Raw genomic sequence first — 19,168 nt, forward strand, 5'->3', positions numbered from 1 at the left:
ATAGTTTATTTCTTAAAGCATGTACTACCTTCCAGTTAAGAAGGAGTAATGGGGACGAGTTTTACTCTCCTGCCTGAAACAACGCTTCAAAATAACAGTTTTTCAAATTTTGACTTCCCTCCTATCGGTGTGCTGTTGTTTACTTTTCAGAATCCTCAAGCAGTTCCTTTTTGTATTTTGTCCAGAGCCTTTAGTTGTAGTTCGTGAAAGAGATAAGATTATATCTTGGCTGGCACTGAAATTCTCAGGTAGCTTACAAATTGAAATGCATCATGCACTTTAAAAAAGCCTTCTTACTGCTATACCATATGTCACATTTTCTCTGGATCTCTGCTGCTTACTGGAGGAAGGAGACCTAGGAATCCACAGGACTGCTCTCCTTCTCTGATATTAATTAATGACATCTCTAATTTAAGCTTAATTCAGCCTGTGCTCAAGTGGAGGCAGCCAGTGAGTGGGGTTACACTGAACCCTAACTCAACCAGTCTTGATTCTGTATATGACACCTTTATACTAATCTTTGCTTTTTCCTCTACTGTAATCAAGCATTTTACTTACAAAGACATAGTTTCTTTGTAAATATGCTTTCCTCTCCCTTCTGTAATTTAAATTCCAAGTGCTTATTATTAGCACATGTACAAAACATCCCTTACCTGTACCTTTTCTGAGGAGTCTAATAACCCAAGATCCAGGATACTATCAGCTCCATTTTCCCTAAAAACAAACAAACAACTTTCACATTTCAGATAAATGGAATTCTAGAATTTAGTATAGAGAAAACCATACGCATTTAAATTTATAAGAATATATAAATACATTTAAGTTTTGAAGTAAAAAAATATCTAGGACACTTACTAGTCTTAATGCAGTTCTAGGAACAAAAATGTCAATAATATACACAAAAACACAGGATGCTACATGTATGATACAAGACAATGAACTAAAGGCTACCTGATTTAAGACAAAATAAACGCAGTCTTCATAGGGGAACTGAAACTTGAGCTCAGGGGAAGCATTGTAAAAGAACAGAAAAATGTTCAGAAAGCAACCACAATAGGAATCAAATGCTCTAGGGTATTTAATTATTCTAGAATACTAATAAATCCACTGTTCAATCCATAAAGCCAGGTGAAAGCGGTCAATATTATATTCTTTTTTTTTTGCGGTATGTGGGCCTCTCACTGCTGTGGGCCCTCCCACCGTGGAGCACAGGCCCTGGACGTGCAGGCCCAGCGGCCACAGCTCATGAGCCCAGCCGCTCCACAGCATGTGGGATCCTCCCAGACCGGGGCACGAACCCGTGTCCCCTGCATTGGCAGGCGGACTCTCAACCACTGCGCCACCAGGGAAGCCCAATATTATATTCTTGCATTCAATAGAAAATACTTCTAAATTAGCAACCCTTACATATATTTACAAATATCTTTTTTATCAAAAACACACATTATTTGCAACTTTTTCTATAATGGGCTAAGCTATATCAGTGTGTTGATACTTCCAGAAACAGGGAAGAGGAATAAAGACATAGTACATGAAAGTCAAGAGAAGAAAAACAGTAGTAACGGCAAAGAAAATAAACTTCTAGCAATAGTCTTTGGCTTGGACCATTCAAAGGCTCTGAGACAGGTAAATAGCTGGAATAGGTAAGTGGCTATTTAGTTTCAGGGCTTAGCCTACCCACTTATCCATCTCTAGGACTATATCTGATCTAAGTTCCTCATTCAATATCATGACTAGGAGAAAAATAAACAGACATTTTCATCTAAAATAACACTTCAAAGCCTTAAACTGGATATTAGAGTAGCCCCAGTAGGGCACAGATTGGCATATCTTCCTGTCACTTTTACCTGTCAGCTGGGGAAAGGAAGGATAAGTAATTTAACTGTTAGATAATTTTAAGTTTCATATTAAAACAAATATACTACACAATAGAAAGCAAAAATTTGCATGATTTTTAAGATAAATCAGGAGGTCTAAAAGAAATTTCATGTTTATTGCAAGGACTCAGGGATTACACCCAATTCCTTGAGGTATTTGGCCTCTGCCATTAGGGGTATTCACATGGAGAATGAGATGTACTTCTTTATAAGTTAGTTTCTAAATAAGGTTCGTAAAAAATCTTCAGAACCTAAAGTGACTGCTAAAATTCTGCCCTTCTAATACATGTGAAAGTCAGCTGTCTCACTCATGGATTTTAAGCCATCTCTTAAAAAGCCATTTAAAGTCTTGTACTATTTAGTATAAATTTTAAGATATGGTGACAGCCACATCCTAAAAATAAAGTAGCTGATGTTTAAACTAAAATGTCTTCCCAACTGTATACATTACCGTCCATGTGCAATAATGAGTTCCATGGCTTCATCCACTCTTGCTCTCAGAGAATCTTCACTTGCTAGAAGAAGCAGCAGCTGAGCTGGGGATAATTCCAACAGCATGCCAGTGATTTTACTTGCAAATGCCTGTACATGACAAACAAATGTTATTTGCCTCTACTCTCTGAAACCTCTTGTCTAAATCAGCAATCTTTTACCAGAAAAAAGAAAAAGAAGAAGAAAATGTAAGAAACTTGGGTAACAAATAGGAAAAAAAAAATTCTGAACCAGTAACAGATTTTATTAAATTGGAAGCTTAATTATAGAAAACTTTGGTAGGGAATTAAATAGTCTATGCACTAGCAGTCTTATTAAAGCTAGTTTAATACTGGGTGACAAGCCTTTTTTAAAGGTTTTTGATACCCATGAGTAAACATAAAAATACTCAATTTTCATTTTTTTCCCTTCCTCATCAGAGACCTGGAAACATTTTTTTCATTTAGTGTAGCAAAAAAGAGGGAGGTAAGAAGTGAAGGAGGGAGAAGGAGAAAGAAAAAGATGCCTATATTTAAGGCTAAGGATTCACTGAAATATAATTGGTTGACTCTGTTTTACTATTCTTTTGCTATAACATGTACATATAGTTATGTATAAAGACAAAAAAACACAACTAGGTTATGTTTCATATTCCATGAAAGAAACCTCTGACAGAATATTCAAAAATAAAATCTTCCTGTCATACATATCCAGAGTAACGTACATATAGCGGATTCACTTCATTGTACAGCAGAAACTAACACAACACCGTAAAGCAATTTTACTCCCAAAAAAAAAAAAAAAGTAAAGTACACTATTTGCAACGTGTTCTAGCTGCAAACTAACAATAATTTGTACAAATAAGGGTACAAATAAATACAATGAACAGATAATTCCTTAGCACACAAGGAAATTACTAGGTAGAATGCCAACCTGGCATAGGTAGTAAAAACATCAAGCTATATACAATTACTCTCCAGTAAGTCCTGCTTCTTTCCCTCCCTAAGCTTCCTTTTTATTGCAGTCCTCAACCACATGGCTTTCCAGTAGCTGGCAACTTTTCTTAACTGAAAACCAAAAAGGGCACAGCCAGTTAAGAGGTAGCTAAGTACACCATACATACTGGTTGCATTGCTTGTACACGGGGATAAAGTCTCTCTCCGAGCGCCTGACGATGTGCAGGCAGAGGATCAGGATCATCACTAGGATTTCCTTCAGAAGCTGGTCTGAAGGGCCTAGTGTCGATGGAAAGCTGTCTTCTAAAATCCCTGAAAGATGAACAAAGCTATTATGACTTCATTCCCTTGTCTGCAGAATGAAAATATCAGTGCAACTAGTAACAAAGTTGGAAAACCAGAGCATACAGTTAGCTCCAGTTATGGTACTAGGGTGGAAGAATGCCTAAAGAATGATGGTGGGGAAATAAAGATTATCTAGATTTTGGCACTCGAAAATCCATAAATCTGCAATGCATAGGTTAATTTGATTCTAAGGGAACAGGACCTTAAAATACCAGAAATCAAAAGTCCACCCATATTTACTGGAAATTTTAGTCAAAAGTAAAATGCTACCCATCCTAACACATGAAAAATTAGAGGTTTAAATAACACAATTGCCACAATTAAAATTTTAAAACGAATTTAGGAAAGCATGATATGAAGTTAATAAAAATTTCAAAAAATTAGGAACTTGAGTGGGATAAATAAAAAGCCAATATAATTTCAACTGCCTCTGGGTTTTTAAAGCAGAATATTTTAATAACAGTTGGTTAGACTTTTTTAGTTACAATACATATATCCAATTATTAAAACTTTCATTTTTCTAAAAGTCCATAATTGAGACTTATTTACAGACCTACCTCCAATTCATCCAAAAAGATGGTACTCAATAAAAGACACAAAATCATCTCACCTATCCCGATCTCTCCGAGAACCTGCTCGCAAGCCACTACTCCTCCTCATCTCCCTTTCTCTCTCTCTTTCCCGATCCCTCTCTCCTCTGTTCCTTAATCTCTGCATTAAACCTGGAAAAAAATATGAAATACACTTTGTTTAGATGAATGTAAATGCAGCTACTTTAAATGTTAAAGTCAATGTGAGGACACGAGACAAACATAATAAGAACATGACAACGGTACATCATCTTCCTTATCATCTGTGTAAGTGCCTTTCTCTCACTCTCCGTATGGTTTTGAGGGTTGGGGGTGATTCTGTAGAATGAACCTGGTAGGTAATAAATGTTCACTCGGTATTTGTTTAATGAATTTATCCCCTTGTCATGTCAAAGCTGTAAAATAATATGTAGCAACTGGGGCTATGTTAGTTCCACCATAAATAATGCTGAGATTTCTTACATATTTGAGTATCTTCTCTGTTCTTAGTTTTTGGCATTAAAGGCATTATAGCCACCCAGCTATTATTATTCTTAAAACCTTAAGCATAAACCAGGGTATGGTTTCCTAAAGAGTAAGCAGAAAAGTTATTTCTGAAACATCATGACTTCCCAGGTTTCCTCATTCACACTTGACAATTTCTTTTTATTATAGGACTATAGAAATTCAAATGGTGAAACTAATGATGAAAGGCTGAGGTACTCTCCCCATCTTTTCATCCTCAATTCTTTCCAGAGCTCATTCAGCTTTTTTCCAGACCTCAGTCAGCTTTTATGGTGCCAGTTTACAGAACCCCAGTAAGATACAGCTACAGCCTAGGTAAAACACAGGATTTTGTTAGTAACTCCTTCTCCCTCAATTACTACATCCATCCACCTACAAGACTGATGATCTTCTGCCCCTACCTTACATGAATCCCCAGTTTCAACCTTTTGTAGTTTTCACACATTTTTAATATGCTAATTGTAATCCTGAAAATTAGTTAAGAATCCTAACCCCAAAGTGCTGATCCCTCAAGGAGGCAAAGCTTACACCAGGATGTTAATACAGAAAACCTTCTTACCAAAAAATAAAGTCTTGCTAAATTAAACAGTGAAGTTGGTGACACAGCCAACTTACATTTGGTTGCAAGCTCCATCTCATTGGAGACTGGAGCGACTCTGCAAATTATACTTTGAAAAGCACTGTTCTAGACAATAGCATTTTCTTCTAAGTATCTCTACTTATTAAATACAGGGATTGGGGGAATCCTGCAGTTTGCTCTTTGAATTGTTATATTACCATAGATCTTAAACCTCCCACTCCCCAGACATTATAATTTGAGACGAAAAAAAATAGTACAATCACAACCATTTATGGAAATAAGTGTGGCAGTAAAAGAGCAAACTGGTAAATTGTCAATTATAGTAGTTTAAACAAGATTAAATCATTAATCTAGAATAAAATGGTATAAAAGTGTAAATATACATTAACATTTTCCCACTGTAAACATATATAACCGTGATTATCATTGTTTCCATTAAACAAGGAAAGAATTTGTATGTGCTTGTTACCTGTAGAGTACTTACTTGTATGAGTGCCTTTGTTGGCATTTTGGATACAATCTAGATTTGGCAGTTTTTCATTGGACAAAAATGCTTGTGCAATGGCTGTATAAAAACTTCGTGCTACACCACTGCCCTCTCCTGGTTCATCCTTAAATGTAACTTTCACCCTATGTACAGCCATAGGTGTAGTAGCACATCTTCGACCAAAGTGATTGTTAAGTTGCCTCATGGTCTGCTGAATAAGAAGATCTCGATCCCGATCAACCTATTAAAACACAACAAAAAGTAGTAAATTCAGTGTTGGAAACCACCTTGAAATTTTTCTATGTAAAATCTGAAGATCTAATTTTAGCTTTTCCTTGACAGCTGAAATAGCTACGAAGTATTTGGGTTCTCAAAAGCTTATATTCCAAATAACACTCTTAATCATACAAGAATATCTATCTTACATTAAATCAGGAAAATGGAATTTAACTCAATTATAACATTTTCTTAAAAGGTCTACGAATTTGGTAATATAGCAGGATAAACTGCAAGTAGATCAAAGTGTAATTTTTTTTTTTTTAATAGTGAATGCTAGCAAAAAAAATCATAGGATATTCCTTTGGTGGCAGAATACCATAGCAAAGGAAAAGAAAAATGACAAACGGGGAAAAACATTTGCACCTTCTATTACCGACAAAGATTCATGCGTAGTGTATATATACACCTAGCGTTTCTAAAAAAATTGAGGAAGAAACACTTTAATAGAAAAAATGGGCAAGAAATATCAACAAACAGTTCCCAGAAAAAGAAGCAGCCATAATATATGAAATATATGAAACAAAGTTTAACTTTGCTCATAGTAAGAGAAATACAAATTTAAACTATATTGCCTATCAGATTGGCAAAAATCTAAAAATTTGACAACAAACTGCTGGCAAGACTTTGGAAAATCAGGCCTTCTTGTGTTCATGTTGAAAGTGCAAATATATACAGACATTATGTAGAGGTATTTGCCAATATCTGACGAAATTACATATACACATGCCCTTTGACCCATGTCTATCTATCTATCTCAAAGACACGCTAGCCAAATAGAGAAACACACATAAGGCTATTATTCATCCCATCTCTATTTGTAACAGCAAAAGACTGGAAACAAACCCAAATGTCTATCAATAGGAAACCGGATGAAAAAAATTGATACAGCCATAAAATGTGGTGCTAACACTAGGTAGCTGGAAAAAAAGAAGGCAGAACATCTCTCTCTATATGTAGCCATGGCTTTCTCTCTAGGATATACTGTTAACTGGGAAAAGCAAGATAGAGTAAAATGTATAATAGCATGTTCAGGGTGGGAGTGGGGGAGAGAGATGCGTAATGAATACACACAGGATTATATATTTTTTGAAAGGTGGGAGGGAAGTAAGCTAAAAACAAGAACAAAAAAACCCACAAAAACCCGAAAGGGGGCAGGGGGAATACAAAGTAAAAGAGACAGAAATGGAAATTAGATTTCTCTGAATACAACCTTCTTCTATAGAGTTGACCTTGCAACTGTAGATATTTTACATTAACTATGAAACATAACAAAGTCAAAAAAAGGAGAGAGCAATCCCTAAAAAGTGAAAGCAAAATGAACTGAAAGGCCCTAATTGTGTGGAGATGAGATGGTAGGTAGCAAAACCACACAAAAGGAATTATTTCAAGTGACTTTAAACAATGTAGTTTGACTGTACATCTCCAATTGGATATGCTCTAAGAACAAAAACTACAAATAAATCTTGGGCTATTTTCAATAATCATTTTGTTGGTAGTGGTGTTGATGCTATGATTCTAAGACTATTGTATGCATGCTGTGGGATAAAAGCAAATGAGTAATTTTATCAGTGTTGCTGGGAAGCTGGATATTATTCAGTTCAGAAGAAAGGAAGTAAAGACTAAAAGGTGAAAATAAAACAAACTTGTGGTCCTAAATCTTGAATTTGAATTAGGAGTATCAGTATGAACTCATGAAATAATTTTCTTCTTCCTTTTTTAAAGGAGCATTTCCTACTAAAAGGCCTAGAAACAATGACAAACCCAACAGGCAGTGAGCAACCTAGAGCCCAGATTATAATCTCAAAATACAATTTCCTGCTAAAAGGAAGCAGGGCTTCTTGAAGAAATGGCTGATTTAAGGTCTGTGACAGAAAATAACAGAAAATGAGACATATCAAAACGTAAGGAAGTTGTCAAAGATTGGACTCTCGCTAGCCACAGAAAGATAATTTGAGCATCAATGAAATGAAGCACATCCAAACAGTTTTAATCCATGTATTCATAATGATACTTAAACGAACAAACCCATTGCTCATCATCACAGGATGTTAGGAAACCAACTGCCAGAGATAGCCATTACTCTAAATTTGATGATTACCATTTATTTTCTTTAAATTTTTAATTACATAGTACATATCCCCTAAACAAAATTGTTATTTGTTTTAAAATTTTATATAAATAGCAAACTATATGTATAGGATAAGAAAATCTAAATACCTTTACCTCTAGTGATAAATCTCTTGACTGCTGATTTCTCAGTTTTTCCATTTCTCTACGGAATTTTGATTCTTTTACCTCGAAACCACCCAATTCAGTTAGGATCTTAAAAAAAACAACAACAAAACAAATGCATGACAGAATTATCCTCTGAAATATGTTCTTATCAGGCAGAATAGAATGTAAAGTGCTCAAAATACATACTGATCCAGGTTCTGCTCCAACATCTTCCATGAATACCCTGCCGAACAGTTCTAAAGAAAGGCGCCAACGTCCTAGCAGCATATCGTGGGAAATGACCATTCCCATGAAGCTACATTGTGGCCTGTAAGAAGTTTAAGGGGAGAGGGGGAAGCAGTTTAGGCAACTCTAAAAACTTCCTGGTTTTTGGTCAATAACAGTAATTACTTGGTCTTTTAATATTCTGAGCTCTTAAGTAATTCAAAACCACATCCTCTCTAATGGAGAACTTTTCTATAGCTACTCGTTCCTTGGAGAACTTCTTAATTTTACTCCATTATTCCTTCTGTCCTTTACGTAAGGATACATCCCCAGGCTGGCTTCCATCTTCATCTTTAGTTTTACCTCCTCTCCTTGAAGTCCAGTGTCTGTCTCCACTAGATGATTCCCAGACCCCTCTTTAGTTCACAATGGACCAGAATTTCATTGTGTGAAATATATCCACTTCAGTCATACTCAACATGGTGAAACTGAATATGGCCTCTTCACCACAGTGACAATGCCTCCTGATTTCTTTCAATAGTACCACCTATCTTCCTACTGCACGGACTTGAACAGATTTTAATTTATTCTTCCCTTGGTCCCTCCAGAGTGATCAAGTCCTTCATAAGTTTTCTTTTCCTAACCATGGTTTCCTTTTCATCCCCAAAGGCAATATTCTACTTCAGCCCCCTTTTTAACAACTAGCCAGAAGGAATAATAGCTTGTCTCTCTACCTCTAATTCTTCTCTCCTTCAATCTATCTGCTTCTACACATTCGAACCATCTCAGCTCAAATCATATTGTCTCTAGGAAGCTTGGGCCATCCCAGTCCCTAACTCTTCCTTGCCTTTTATGGTTGTTAGACTGTGTACACAAGATGTGTATAGTTTCCTAAACTAGATTAACTCCTCCTAAGCAAACCAAAAAAAAATCTGACATTACATAACCAAAAATCATACAGCATAAAGCAGACACTCAACAAATCATTAGGTGATCAGCCATACTGAGTCACAGTATATATTAGGCAAATTTTTACTGGGAAAGCAAAGAACCTACCACTTGCAAGAGATTTACTAAATGTGAACCTGGCAAAGGAGTGAGCCCAAACAAATGTGAAAGTCACAAATCTATAAAGCTCTTTTTTTCACATGTTCCCCTCCCATAGCTGAGCTCCTGCTAACAAGTGTATAATTGGCAATTTGACATGGATATATACTTTAACTCAGTACTGAACGTTAAAAACAGAGTCAGAATTTCTTCAGTAAAAGGAGGAGAAAATCAGAATGCCAATCAATCACAAAACAGTCACAAAAAAACAAAATCCAGAAAACTCTAATATTTAAATTTCTGATTATAAACTAGGAAAACACAAATAATATTTCATCCTATTATTTATATACAAAGAAAATTATAAATTTTCTAAATAAAAACTCTTACAAAAATTATAATAGCCATAAAGTAATAGCATAGAAAAACTATCATCACTTAGCAAGTACCTGAAAGATGTAAGAGGTGGCCCTTCACTTTCAGTCAATCCTATTTCTGCGAGTAAACTGCTTTTCAATTGTGCAGCAAGATCGTGAGCAGATGGCCCTGGTTTTGAACTCTCAGCTTCTTCTGGCACCACATTCTGTTCTTCCCCTTCCTTTTTTTGCCTATTTTGCATGTTTGTTACATTTTTCAAATTGGCAGCATAAGACATTTTAGTTGGAAGAACCTATGAATTTTTACATTTAAATGTTAGATATTAAAAAACAAACTGACTAGATTTCCTTTTCAACTTACTAATACTCCACAGAGATCACATGGCAGTTAAATAATTCCCTTCTGGCACTTCAACTACAAAGCTGCAATCTATTTCTTGTCTATCTGATTCCCATGGATGAGCACCAATTCCAGTGCATTTACCAGAGCAGCCTCAGAGAACTTTTCAAGGTATCTTTATAATATCTATGGTTACTTAAGTGTCTTATGTGCATAAAATTCTCCTTTAATACTTAGATAGTAAAGAAAATTCTATTCAAGTACATGTCTTCTATATGCCTACTCTTAAATGGTGTTATTACTTTTTCACTGGAGAAACAGTATAGTATAATTTTAGGCTCTCAAATCAGACTTTCATCTAAAAACTAGATCTGTCATTTCACTAGTTGTATTATAACAACAGACATTCCCACGTGAAATTTATGTAATCTCTCCAAGCCTTACCCATAAAATCAGGATAATAATGTTTTCTACCCAACATGGTTGTGAAGATTAATTGAGACAGTGCCCAGGAGATAGAATTATCCAACAAATGTTAGGTATCATCATTAATATAACTTTATTCCCATTCTAGACTCAAAAAGAAAAGTTACAAGCCAATATTATATATGCTCATATGTATAAAAATTTAAAATATTCAGCAGAATTACAACAATCAACTCCGCAACAGGCAAACACAGCAAGTTAGTCTCAAAGCAGACTAATGACAGTACTGGAATTCCTTTAATTATGTCATAAGGCAAGAATTTCTGATACTTCTGTTATTTGGGTAAATACAATATTCTGAATGCATTTCCAAAAAACTAGACGCTGGGATAAGTGTTCAACTCACAAATATTATATTGCGAAGATTTTTACTATCTTACCTCAAGGCAGTTTCTATCCACTGTAACTTCCATTAAGCATTTTCCACTACTGGCAGATGAAGAATAAAGACCCTGACTTGGACGGCCAAAAAGATCCTCCTTTCTAGCATTTGGCTGGAATTTTAATAAAAATATTACAGTTACATTGAACACTTTAAAAAAGTAAATTCAACTAAAAAGAAACCTTAAGCCTAGCTTATGTGAATCACCTGCAACAGATGTGGCTGATCAGCCAAGGGGATGGCTTCAGCTAGAGGCACTTCAAATGGATTTGGGGGTATACACCCAAGGAACGTCATGGAGTCAGAGCGTCGGAAAAATGGATGGTTTTGGCCAGTTTCTGCAGGAAGAGAGTCATCATCCTTATCATTCAAAGTAGCACCTAAACATAAAGAGATAAAATGTTTTTTTAAAAAATTAATTATTGGGGAAGGGTAAAAGGATCTACATCTGCTCAATCCAAAATTCCTGTTATCTCTTTATAAAATTTTAATGCCACTCGAAACAAGTTGATAGTCCTAAATTTTGATAATATTTTAAAGTGGTGATTCAAAATATTGGTTTAAAATGGTTACAATGATAAATTTCATTTATGTGTATTTTAACACAATAAAAACTTGCAAAAAATATTAGCAGTAACAAATACTGTTCCATTTTGTATTGGACAGACACTACCCACATCCACCTCTTCTCTCTCTAGAGATTTAGACCTGAATATAGCTAGTTTCCTGAGCATGTTCAGGACCTGGCTCACTGATGACTCCACAAAAGGGGCTAAAATTTGAGCATCTGCTTACTTTTAAGTTCTGATTCCTCTATATAAGAAGATAAACAGAGAAATGTCTGGGCAACTCATGCATCCCAACAGGAAATCAGCACACCAGCACCAACTCCCATTAATGGAATAAAACTTTTGTCAGTGCTTACAGTATGCTGTGAAAATAGCAGTGAGCTATGGCTGGGTTCTCAAAAAATAGCAGTTAAAGTTAAGTTGTCTTTCCCAGGCCTGAATAAAGTACTACATGATAATAAGAAACAGGCAAGCAGACTATCTGACCCCACTAGAAAAGTATTTTAATCCTACTTGAAATTATACCTGAAAGCTACAAATAAGAGCGTAGAAAATCCCCAAATTTCTTGAATTTGGAATATTTTCTGTCTTTTTTATTGCATTAACTGTTGAGTTTTGATGAAATAGGGAGTTATAACTGGTATTTTCCATTTTCTTGACTCAGTCTATTTTGCATCAGTATTAGCAAAAGTTCTGCTAAGACTTTATTCAAATGTACGTAGTACCAACACACTTAAGAATAAAGGTAAACATAAAACTAAGAGAAATGCAAAGGAGAGATACAAAGTCAAAATAGAAAAAATATTAACTGTTGAAAAAGTTTATAATATTTCTTTAACTCATCCTTATGAAGTAATTAATGCAAGGATATATAAGGAAAAATGGAAAGAAAATGCAAGAAACGGGACATAGAGAAGAAAAGAGAAATTCCCACCCAGACAGAAAATAATGAAGTTAAAAAGCTTGAAGGGGAAATACTGAGGCAGCCATTTCTTGAAGTAGATTAGCAGATTTTCTGTACACTAACTTTGATTGGTGTCATCATCATTTTCATGTTCTGAATCTTCATTATCAATACCCAGTTCCAAGAGTTCTCGTGTCCTTTAAAAAGACAAGTGAGTCATTTTACATGAAGTATTTTGTGCTGTATGAACAGGAGCAAAGGTGATGCAAAAAAGACTGAAAAGGTTAGTTTAGTATCTAACCAATTTCAAACACTGGGATAAAGTTTCAGACTCTGGGAATGGCAGACTAATCAGCCAAATGTACTACAACTACAAAATAGGTTCAACAGAAGCAAAAGGCTAATCACACCAAGAAATAGTGAGTGCTTACACAAACTCTAATAGAAAACATGATAAAACAATCAGGACAAACTACCTCAAGCATAAAGCTTAACTGGATTCTTAGGTTTCATGTTTTAAGTGAGGAGTAGCTATGGAGAGTGGCTGGATGGACTCAAGCCCACCTGCCCACATGAAATGTTCCTGTTTGCAATGTTCTCCTTACTCCAAAAATCAGACAATGTACTAATGGAGACCACAGCAAGTATTTCTTAAAACAATCTCATGGCAAGTATGGCTACCTTTTGCGTTCCAGCTGAGGTGTATCCAATGTTGTCTGCTGATTCATTGCTTTAATCCAATATATAAGGGCTTGAAAAACATATGCCACATGCTTCAATGAGCAAACATCCAAAACTGGAAGAACATCAGAATGCTCATCATTATGAGACCGCATTAAAGACAGAGCATAATTTAGGAAGTCGCCTCGAGCAGACATCATTCCTTGACGGGCACTAAGCAATGTGGCACGTCTATAGGAGTAAAAAGAAATGAAGATGTTTACAAAAAGAACACAAATGTGAAATGTACCACTGTTATAAATATGCAAAATTAGGAACTGAGACTATCCATAAATAAAAACTCATTACGCCTGGGCTCTGCCTTAGAAATGTAACCATTGTATATTATTTACAGTACTGTATACATTTATAAAGGAAAGAAATTCCAGTGTCCTCTGGATTGGCAGAAGGTACTCCTTCCCCAGAGACAATGGTTCTCAAACTTCAGTGTCCACCAAAATCACCTGGAGGGCTTGTGAAAACAGGTTGTTGGACCCACCTCTATGGGTTCAGTAAGAATGGGTTAGGGTAGGACCCAAAATTTATATTTCTAACAAGCTCTTAGGTGATCTTGATGCTGCTATTCTGGGAACCACACTTTGAGAACCTAAAAGTGTGCCTAAAATGACACCAAAGGCACAAGCAACAGAAGAAAATAAAGAGCACTGGACTTTACCCAAATTAAAAAACCTATGTCCTTCAAAGAACACCTTCAAGAAAATGAAAAGACAATCCACAGAATGGGGCACAATTTCTGCAAATCCTGTATCTGAAAGGAAGTTGTATCCAGACTATATAAAGAACTCATAAAATTCAATAATAAAAAAAGAAGCCAATTAAAATGTATAAAACATCTAAACAGACATTTCTCCAAAGATACACAAATGGCCAATAAGCACATGAAAAGATGCTCATCAGCCATTACAGAAATGTAAATCAAAACCACAATGAGAAACCACTTCATACCCACTAGGATGGCTATAATCCAAAAGACATATAATAACAGGTGTTGGCAAGGATGTGGAGAAATTAGAAACTTTATACTCTGCTATTGGGAATGTAAAATGGTGCAGTCACACTGGAAAACAGTCTGGCAGTTCCTCAAAAGGTTAAAGAGAGTTACCATATGATCCAGCAATTCTACAACTAGATATATACCCAAGATAATTGAAAACACATTATCTACACAAAAAACTGTACACAATCTGTTCATAGCAGCATTATTCATAATAGTCAAAAGGTGTAAACAACCCAAATGTCCATCAACTTATGAGTGGAAAAACAAAATGTGACATGGAATACTAGGAAGTAATGTATTGATACATGCTAAACATGGATGAACCTTAAAACCATTATGCTAGGTAAAAGAAACCACATATTGTATGATTCCATTACATGAAATGTCCAGAATAGGCAAATCTATAGAGACAGAGAGTAAATCAGTGGTTGCTTAGGACTAGAAAGTAGGGGAAAACGGGAGGTGACTGCTAATAGGTATGGGGCTTCTTGTGGAAACGCATAAAACATTCTAATACTAATTGTGATGATCGTTGCACAGCATACTCAAAACTATGGAACGATATACTTTAAATAGGTGAACTGTATGGTATATGAACTACATCTCAATAAACCTATTATATTAGAGTGAGAGTGGGAGCAAGACAGAAAAGGGAACCCTATCACCAATGAAAATCTAGTATCAGAAATCTGTGTTCTTTGGCGTAGTGACTAGCCTAATGAAGACAAGGCCTGTGTCTACTGGTGGAGCAGGCTTCCTAGGACAGGAAAGCTGCTGCCTCTCAAGTCTTTATCTCTAATCCAGGTCTCTTTGCCAAGCATTCGATTTTGCATACTAAACATTTCCACTAAATCCTCTCCCAGTTCTCAACATGTTCAAAAGCAGGTATGTCCACTCTACTCCTTTAGATTTTTCTTTTAATTTTCGTATTAGTTATTCAGAATCTAAATTCAGAAGATGTAAATTCTGCCTCCTCCCCGCTCCATACCCCAACACGGCCCTAAGTTCTGTTTGTAATGATTTCAGCGCTCTCTCCTCACTGGCCCTTCACTGCCCTACTTCGGTGACTATTACTTCTCTTGTAGACTCCAACCATAGTCTTGTTAAATTTCCTAAGCAGTCTCCTAGACCCTTGTCTTTCCTCCATTTATGGTCCGCCCAAAGTAGCAAGGTTGTTTAGCCTGAGCCACAGCTAGAACCAAATTCAAGGACTTCGACTTCAGGGATGGGACATTTTCACTATATAGCACTGCCACTAATCTAGTTTCAATGTGTGGGCTAATTTCTAGTCCTGAAAAAGGTCATTTTGTAACTGAATAGAAAGAACACAATAAATACATAAACAAATATACTTTAATTATGATTCTACAGGAGGTAGAAAAAGAAATCTGATTTTAGAAACCAAAGAGCAGCTAGGTAATTACACAGACTTTCTCCTTCCCAAGTACAAAGTATATTCATATTTAATCATGGTCAAAATAAGTCTTTCTATGAATATATGCCTTTCAAGGGGGGAGGCCTGGGGAATGAGACAAGGCTGTAGACCAACTACTTCAAAAATGAGAAGAATTTAGTATCAGATTACTACAACATGAATGAATTTAAAAAAAAATTTTAAAAATAGCTTGGATTATAACTTATTTTGCTTCAACTACACAACAGTTTAAAAGAAGTAATGCAAGGCACGTATTTCCTCCTTTACAACAGAGTGAGGTCTTACGTAATAGCAATCAAAAAGCTCTAAACTTCTAGGCTATAACGGTTCTGTCTAAACATACAAGCATAAACAAAGAATTTCATACCGTCTGCCTTCAAGCGTTCGTAAACTAGCCTCTTCTCGTGCAGTCATCCTTTCTCTGCGAGCTGAGTTCTGAGAAGCATGAAGAGGATGATTGGGATGTCCCGGATCACCAGCAGATGCTAATGCAGAACCATAACGTAATTGAGCTTCAGTAGAATCCATAATACTGACCATCCAGTTCCAAGTGGGAATAAGCTTTTCTTCTACATAGTTCTACAAAGACCAAACTAAAACAGTTAAAACTATCCAGATAAAGTTAAGTTCGATAGAGTAGTATGATATAGACATTTAAGTACTTGTAACATTAATTCCCATTATACTGGAATTCTCATAACAGACAGCCAAAAAATATATTTGAATGAGTAACTTTGCAGTGGTTTCATACCTGTAAATTTACTGCATCTTGGTAAGTCAATTTCACAGCTGCTGGAATCTGAGAGTATACTAGGTGATTATACTTAGGAATAAGCCCCATCAAATCCGAGATTTGTCTGATGACAATGCTATAAGCCCTAGCTAAACTGCTTGCAGATGTTAAGTAGCTGCTGGCATTGCTAGCTTCCAAAGCAGCTGCTGCAGCTGCAGCACTCGTGCTGATGGTACCACTCCGGCGTAAGTTGGAAGGATCAATATAAATCAAACCTGCTGAACTTGCTATAAGGGAAAAAAAAAAGACAACCATAATAAGCTAATGTTAGTTGCTAACTGTGTTTCACTAACAGTGTATATATTTAAATAAACTAAAAGATCAATTACATTAGTAAATGTGGTAAATGAGCATTTTCTTAAACCACACTAATTTTAGGGAAGGGAATTTTGTATTTGAACTCAGCAAAACAATGAAGAACTATTCTGAAATTATTTAATTTGTTCTCTAGAGGAACATGCATAATTTTTAAACCTTAGGAACACCAAGTTTACAGACTTGCCTGCTGGTGTGGATGTGCTAGAAGGGGCTGTGCTAGCCGCCCGCTGATGTTGGGTGTTGCGGACAGCCCACTGCATGGAACGGGGAGCTTGGGCAGCACCGTTGGCATGGGAGCTATTCGTGGTTCTCTCTAATGGCTCATCAAGCATAAAAGTCTCCTGTTCGATGTCGTCACTCTGACTACTGCTGCTATCAGAATCACTCGAGTCATTTGATTGCGAATCGTCTTCAGAAAAGAAGGCAGGAACACTGCTCGCACCTAAGTTTTTAATTTTTAAAACCAAAATCATTGTGAGTTTGTTGATATCTAAAATTACAGTGTACCCCCTCATTCAGGAAAATATACATATTAAACAGAATGCCGGACTGTATCCAATAGTCCAAAAACCCACCATTGAAATAGTTTAACTAGAACTCTTAAATGAACCTTAGAAATAATCCATTATTTAAAAACCAGAAAAGCAAAAAGTCATTGAAATAATAATCTTCTTCACTAATATCTATGGAGAAATGAAGTTAATAAAAGGGTTAGCTACCCCTGTGCATATTATACTGAGCACAGTTTAACCAATTCTACACACACAGCCTTAGTTATAAGCAAGAAAGTTGCTAAGAGAAGGTAACATACCTGCTTCTGAGCCAGCAGTTGCTGCAGTGACAACACTTCTACGCCCACTAGCATTATCTTGGTTGCTATGGTTACTTTCACTGTCACTTTCTGTTTCAGCTGCTGCTAACAAGTCCAGCTCCATGTCACTCCCTAGCAAATATATTTAAATAATAAGAAAAGGTAGAAGCTCACTGGATCAAGTCAGGCTGATAAGCTAGAATATCGTAAGGGTGGGAACTGGGAGGGGTCGGGCCCCCCCCCCCCCCCCCCGAAGAGAGAAGTGATAACTACTAGAGTATGCACGACTGCCTGCTTAGCAGAAGAATGACTAGGTAAATTATGGTACTCAGTAGACACAGATTCAAAATATGGCCTGCATAGCCTTAGGTAAAAAATGTTAGGCAGGAGGACTCCAGCCAGTGGGCAGAGCTCTGGTAGCTCCAGTGCTCCATTTTCATCTGTTTTACATACTGGGATTCCAAGAGGGGAAGGTTAAACATGTGTATCCTTTGTACTTCACATACACGTCAAAACATATTAAGTTATAAATTTTCAACATGTGCAGTTTATTTTATGTCAATTATACCTCAATAAAGCTGATCCCCAAAAGTCCATCCTATGGCTACTAATAAGAATGGTTATGATGACTATGTAGCAAAAAGGCCGAAGTCAAAAAAACAAAGTAAAAAAAACTTACACATACAATATCTAAAAGACATGCATGGGAATGGGGCAGTACAGGGGAGGACTGAAAGTAAAAATACAAACTGTTAGCATCTGGGTGGGATTATGGGTTATTTGTTTTCCTTTTCTCTAATTTTCAAATGTTATGTGGTTATGATTATTTTAATTTCTAAAAGCCTTTTAAGAAGAAAGTGTGAACCAAAAGGTAAAAGGAAAGAGGATAAATTATTTTCTACATGTAAATATATAAAAGTATATATATTTATGTTTACATATGTACATAGCTACCTCCTCAAATTCTGACAGATACTACAGAATCCCCTAGCAGAAATATGATGAACATTTCACTACACATCAAATACACTTTTCTCTCTATTAATATCTCTTAAAAGTACCCGACTTTCTCATACTGAATAATTTCTCAAATAACCTGCATACCGTCTTCATCATGCTCATCGTGTTGTCCCTCTGCCTCAGCATTCTCTTCCCCATGTTCTTCCTGTTCATCATGATGATCCTCTTCTCCAGCCACACCCTCCACCACCTCAACCTAAATCCAGATCTTATTTGTAGACAATCAAAGTACATAATAAACCCACTTCTCTACCAGTACTCCTCCACAGCATTTAGTAAACTAAAATACAAAGATCCCTAACTATAGGGAATTGTAACACTAAGCAGTTTTCAAAATCTTCAGTTGCTAGTGATAATTTGGTATCAAAAATTATGCCCACATATCCCAAAGTTTATGATTACTGTCCATACACAGAACCT

The 19,168-nt window shown here is 36.1% G+C and overlaps 1 protein-coding gene and 1 long non-coding RNA gene across 6 annotated transcripts in view; one reads left to right on the forward strand and one right to left on the reverse strand.

The window, feature by feature from the left end:
* Positions 1–19,168, forward strand: part of LOC132593780 (uncharacterized) — a 70,398-nt gene that overhangs the window by 42,176 nt on the left and 9,054 nt on the right. The window lies entirely within an intron of this gene.
* Positions 1–19,168, reverse strand: part of UBR5 (ubiquitin protein ligase E3 component n-recognin 5) — a 141,842-nt gene that overhangs the window by 11,023 nt on the left and 111,651 nt on the right. For 3 of the 5 annotated variants that reach the window (XM_030863039.2, XM_030863036.2, XM_030863035.2), the window contains exons 36-52: positions 18,833–18,944; positions 17,729–17,860; positions 17,102–17,359; positions 16,558–16,826; positions 16,174–16,385; positions 13,315–13,545; positions 12,757–12,830; positions 11,368–11,540; positions 11,159–11,272; positions 10,025–10,245; positions 8,511–8,631; positions 8,307–8,411; positions 5,808–6,051; positions 4,260–4,371; positions 3,472–3,616; positions 2,329–2,459; positions 654–714 (exon numbers count right to left, since the gene is read on the reverse strand). In XM_030863039.2, the coding sequence (XP_030718899.1) occupies positions 654–714; positions 2,329–2,459; positions 3,472–3,616; positions 4,260–4,371; positions 5,808–6,051; positions 8,307–8,411; positions 8,511–8,631; positions 10,025–10,245; positions 11,159–11,272; positions 11,368–11,540; positions 12,757–12,830; positions 13,315–13,545; positions 16,174–16,385; positions 16,558–16,826; positions 17,102–17,359; positions 17,729–17,860; positions 18,833–18,944 (2,715 nt within the window). The remainder of the gene's footprint in view (positions 1–653; positions 715–2,328; positions 2,460–3,471; positions 3,617–4,259; positions 4,372–5,807; positions 6,052–8,306; positions 8,412–8,510; positions 8,632–10,024; positions 10,246–11,158; positions 11,273–11,367; positions 11,541–12,756; positions 12,831–13,314; positions 13,546–16,173; positions 16,386–16,557; positions 16,827–17,101; positions 17,360–17,728; positions 17,861–18,832; positions 18,945–19,168) is intronic. The other 2 variants (XM_030863040.2, XM_030863037.2) reach the window with 1 other exon arrangement.

Source organism: Globicephala melas, chromosome 17 (genome assembly GCF_963455315.2).
Source record: "Globicephala melas chromosome 17, mGloMel1.2, whole genome shotgun sequence".
NCBI classification, from domain to species: Eukaryota; Metazoa; Chordata; class Mammalia; order Artiodactyla; family Delphinidae; genus Globicephala; species Globicephala melas.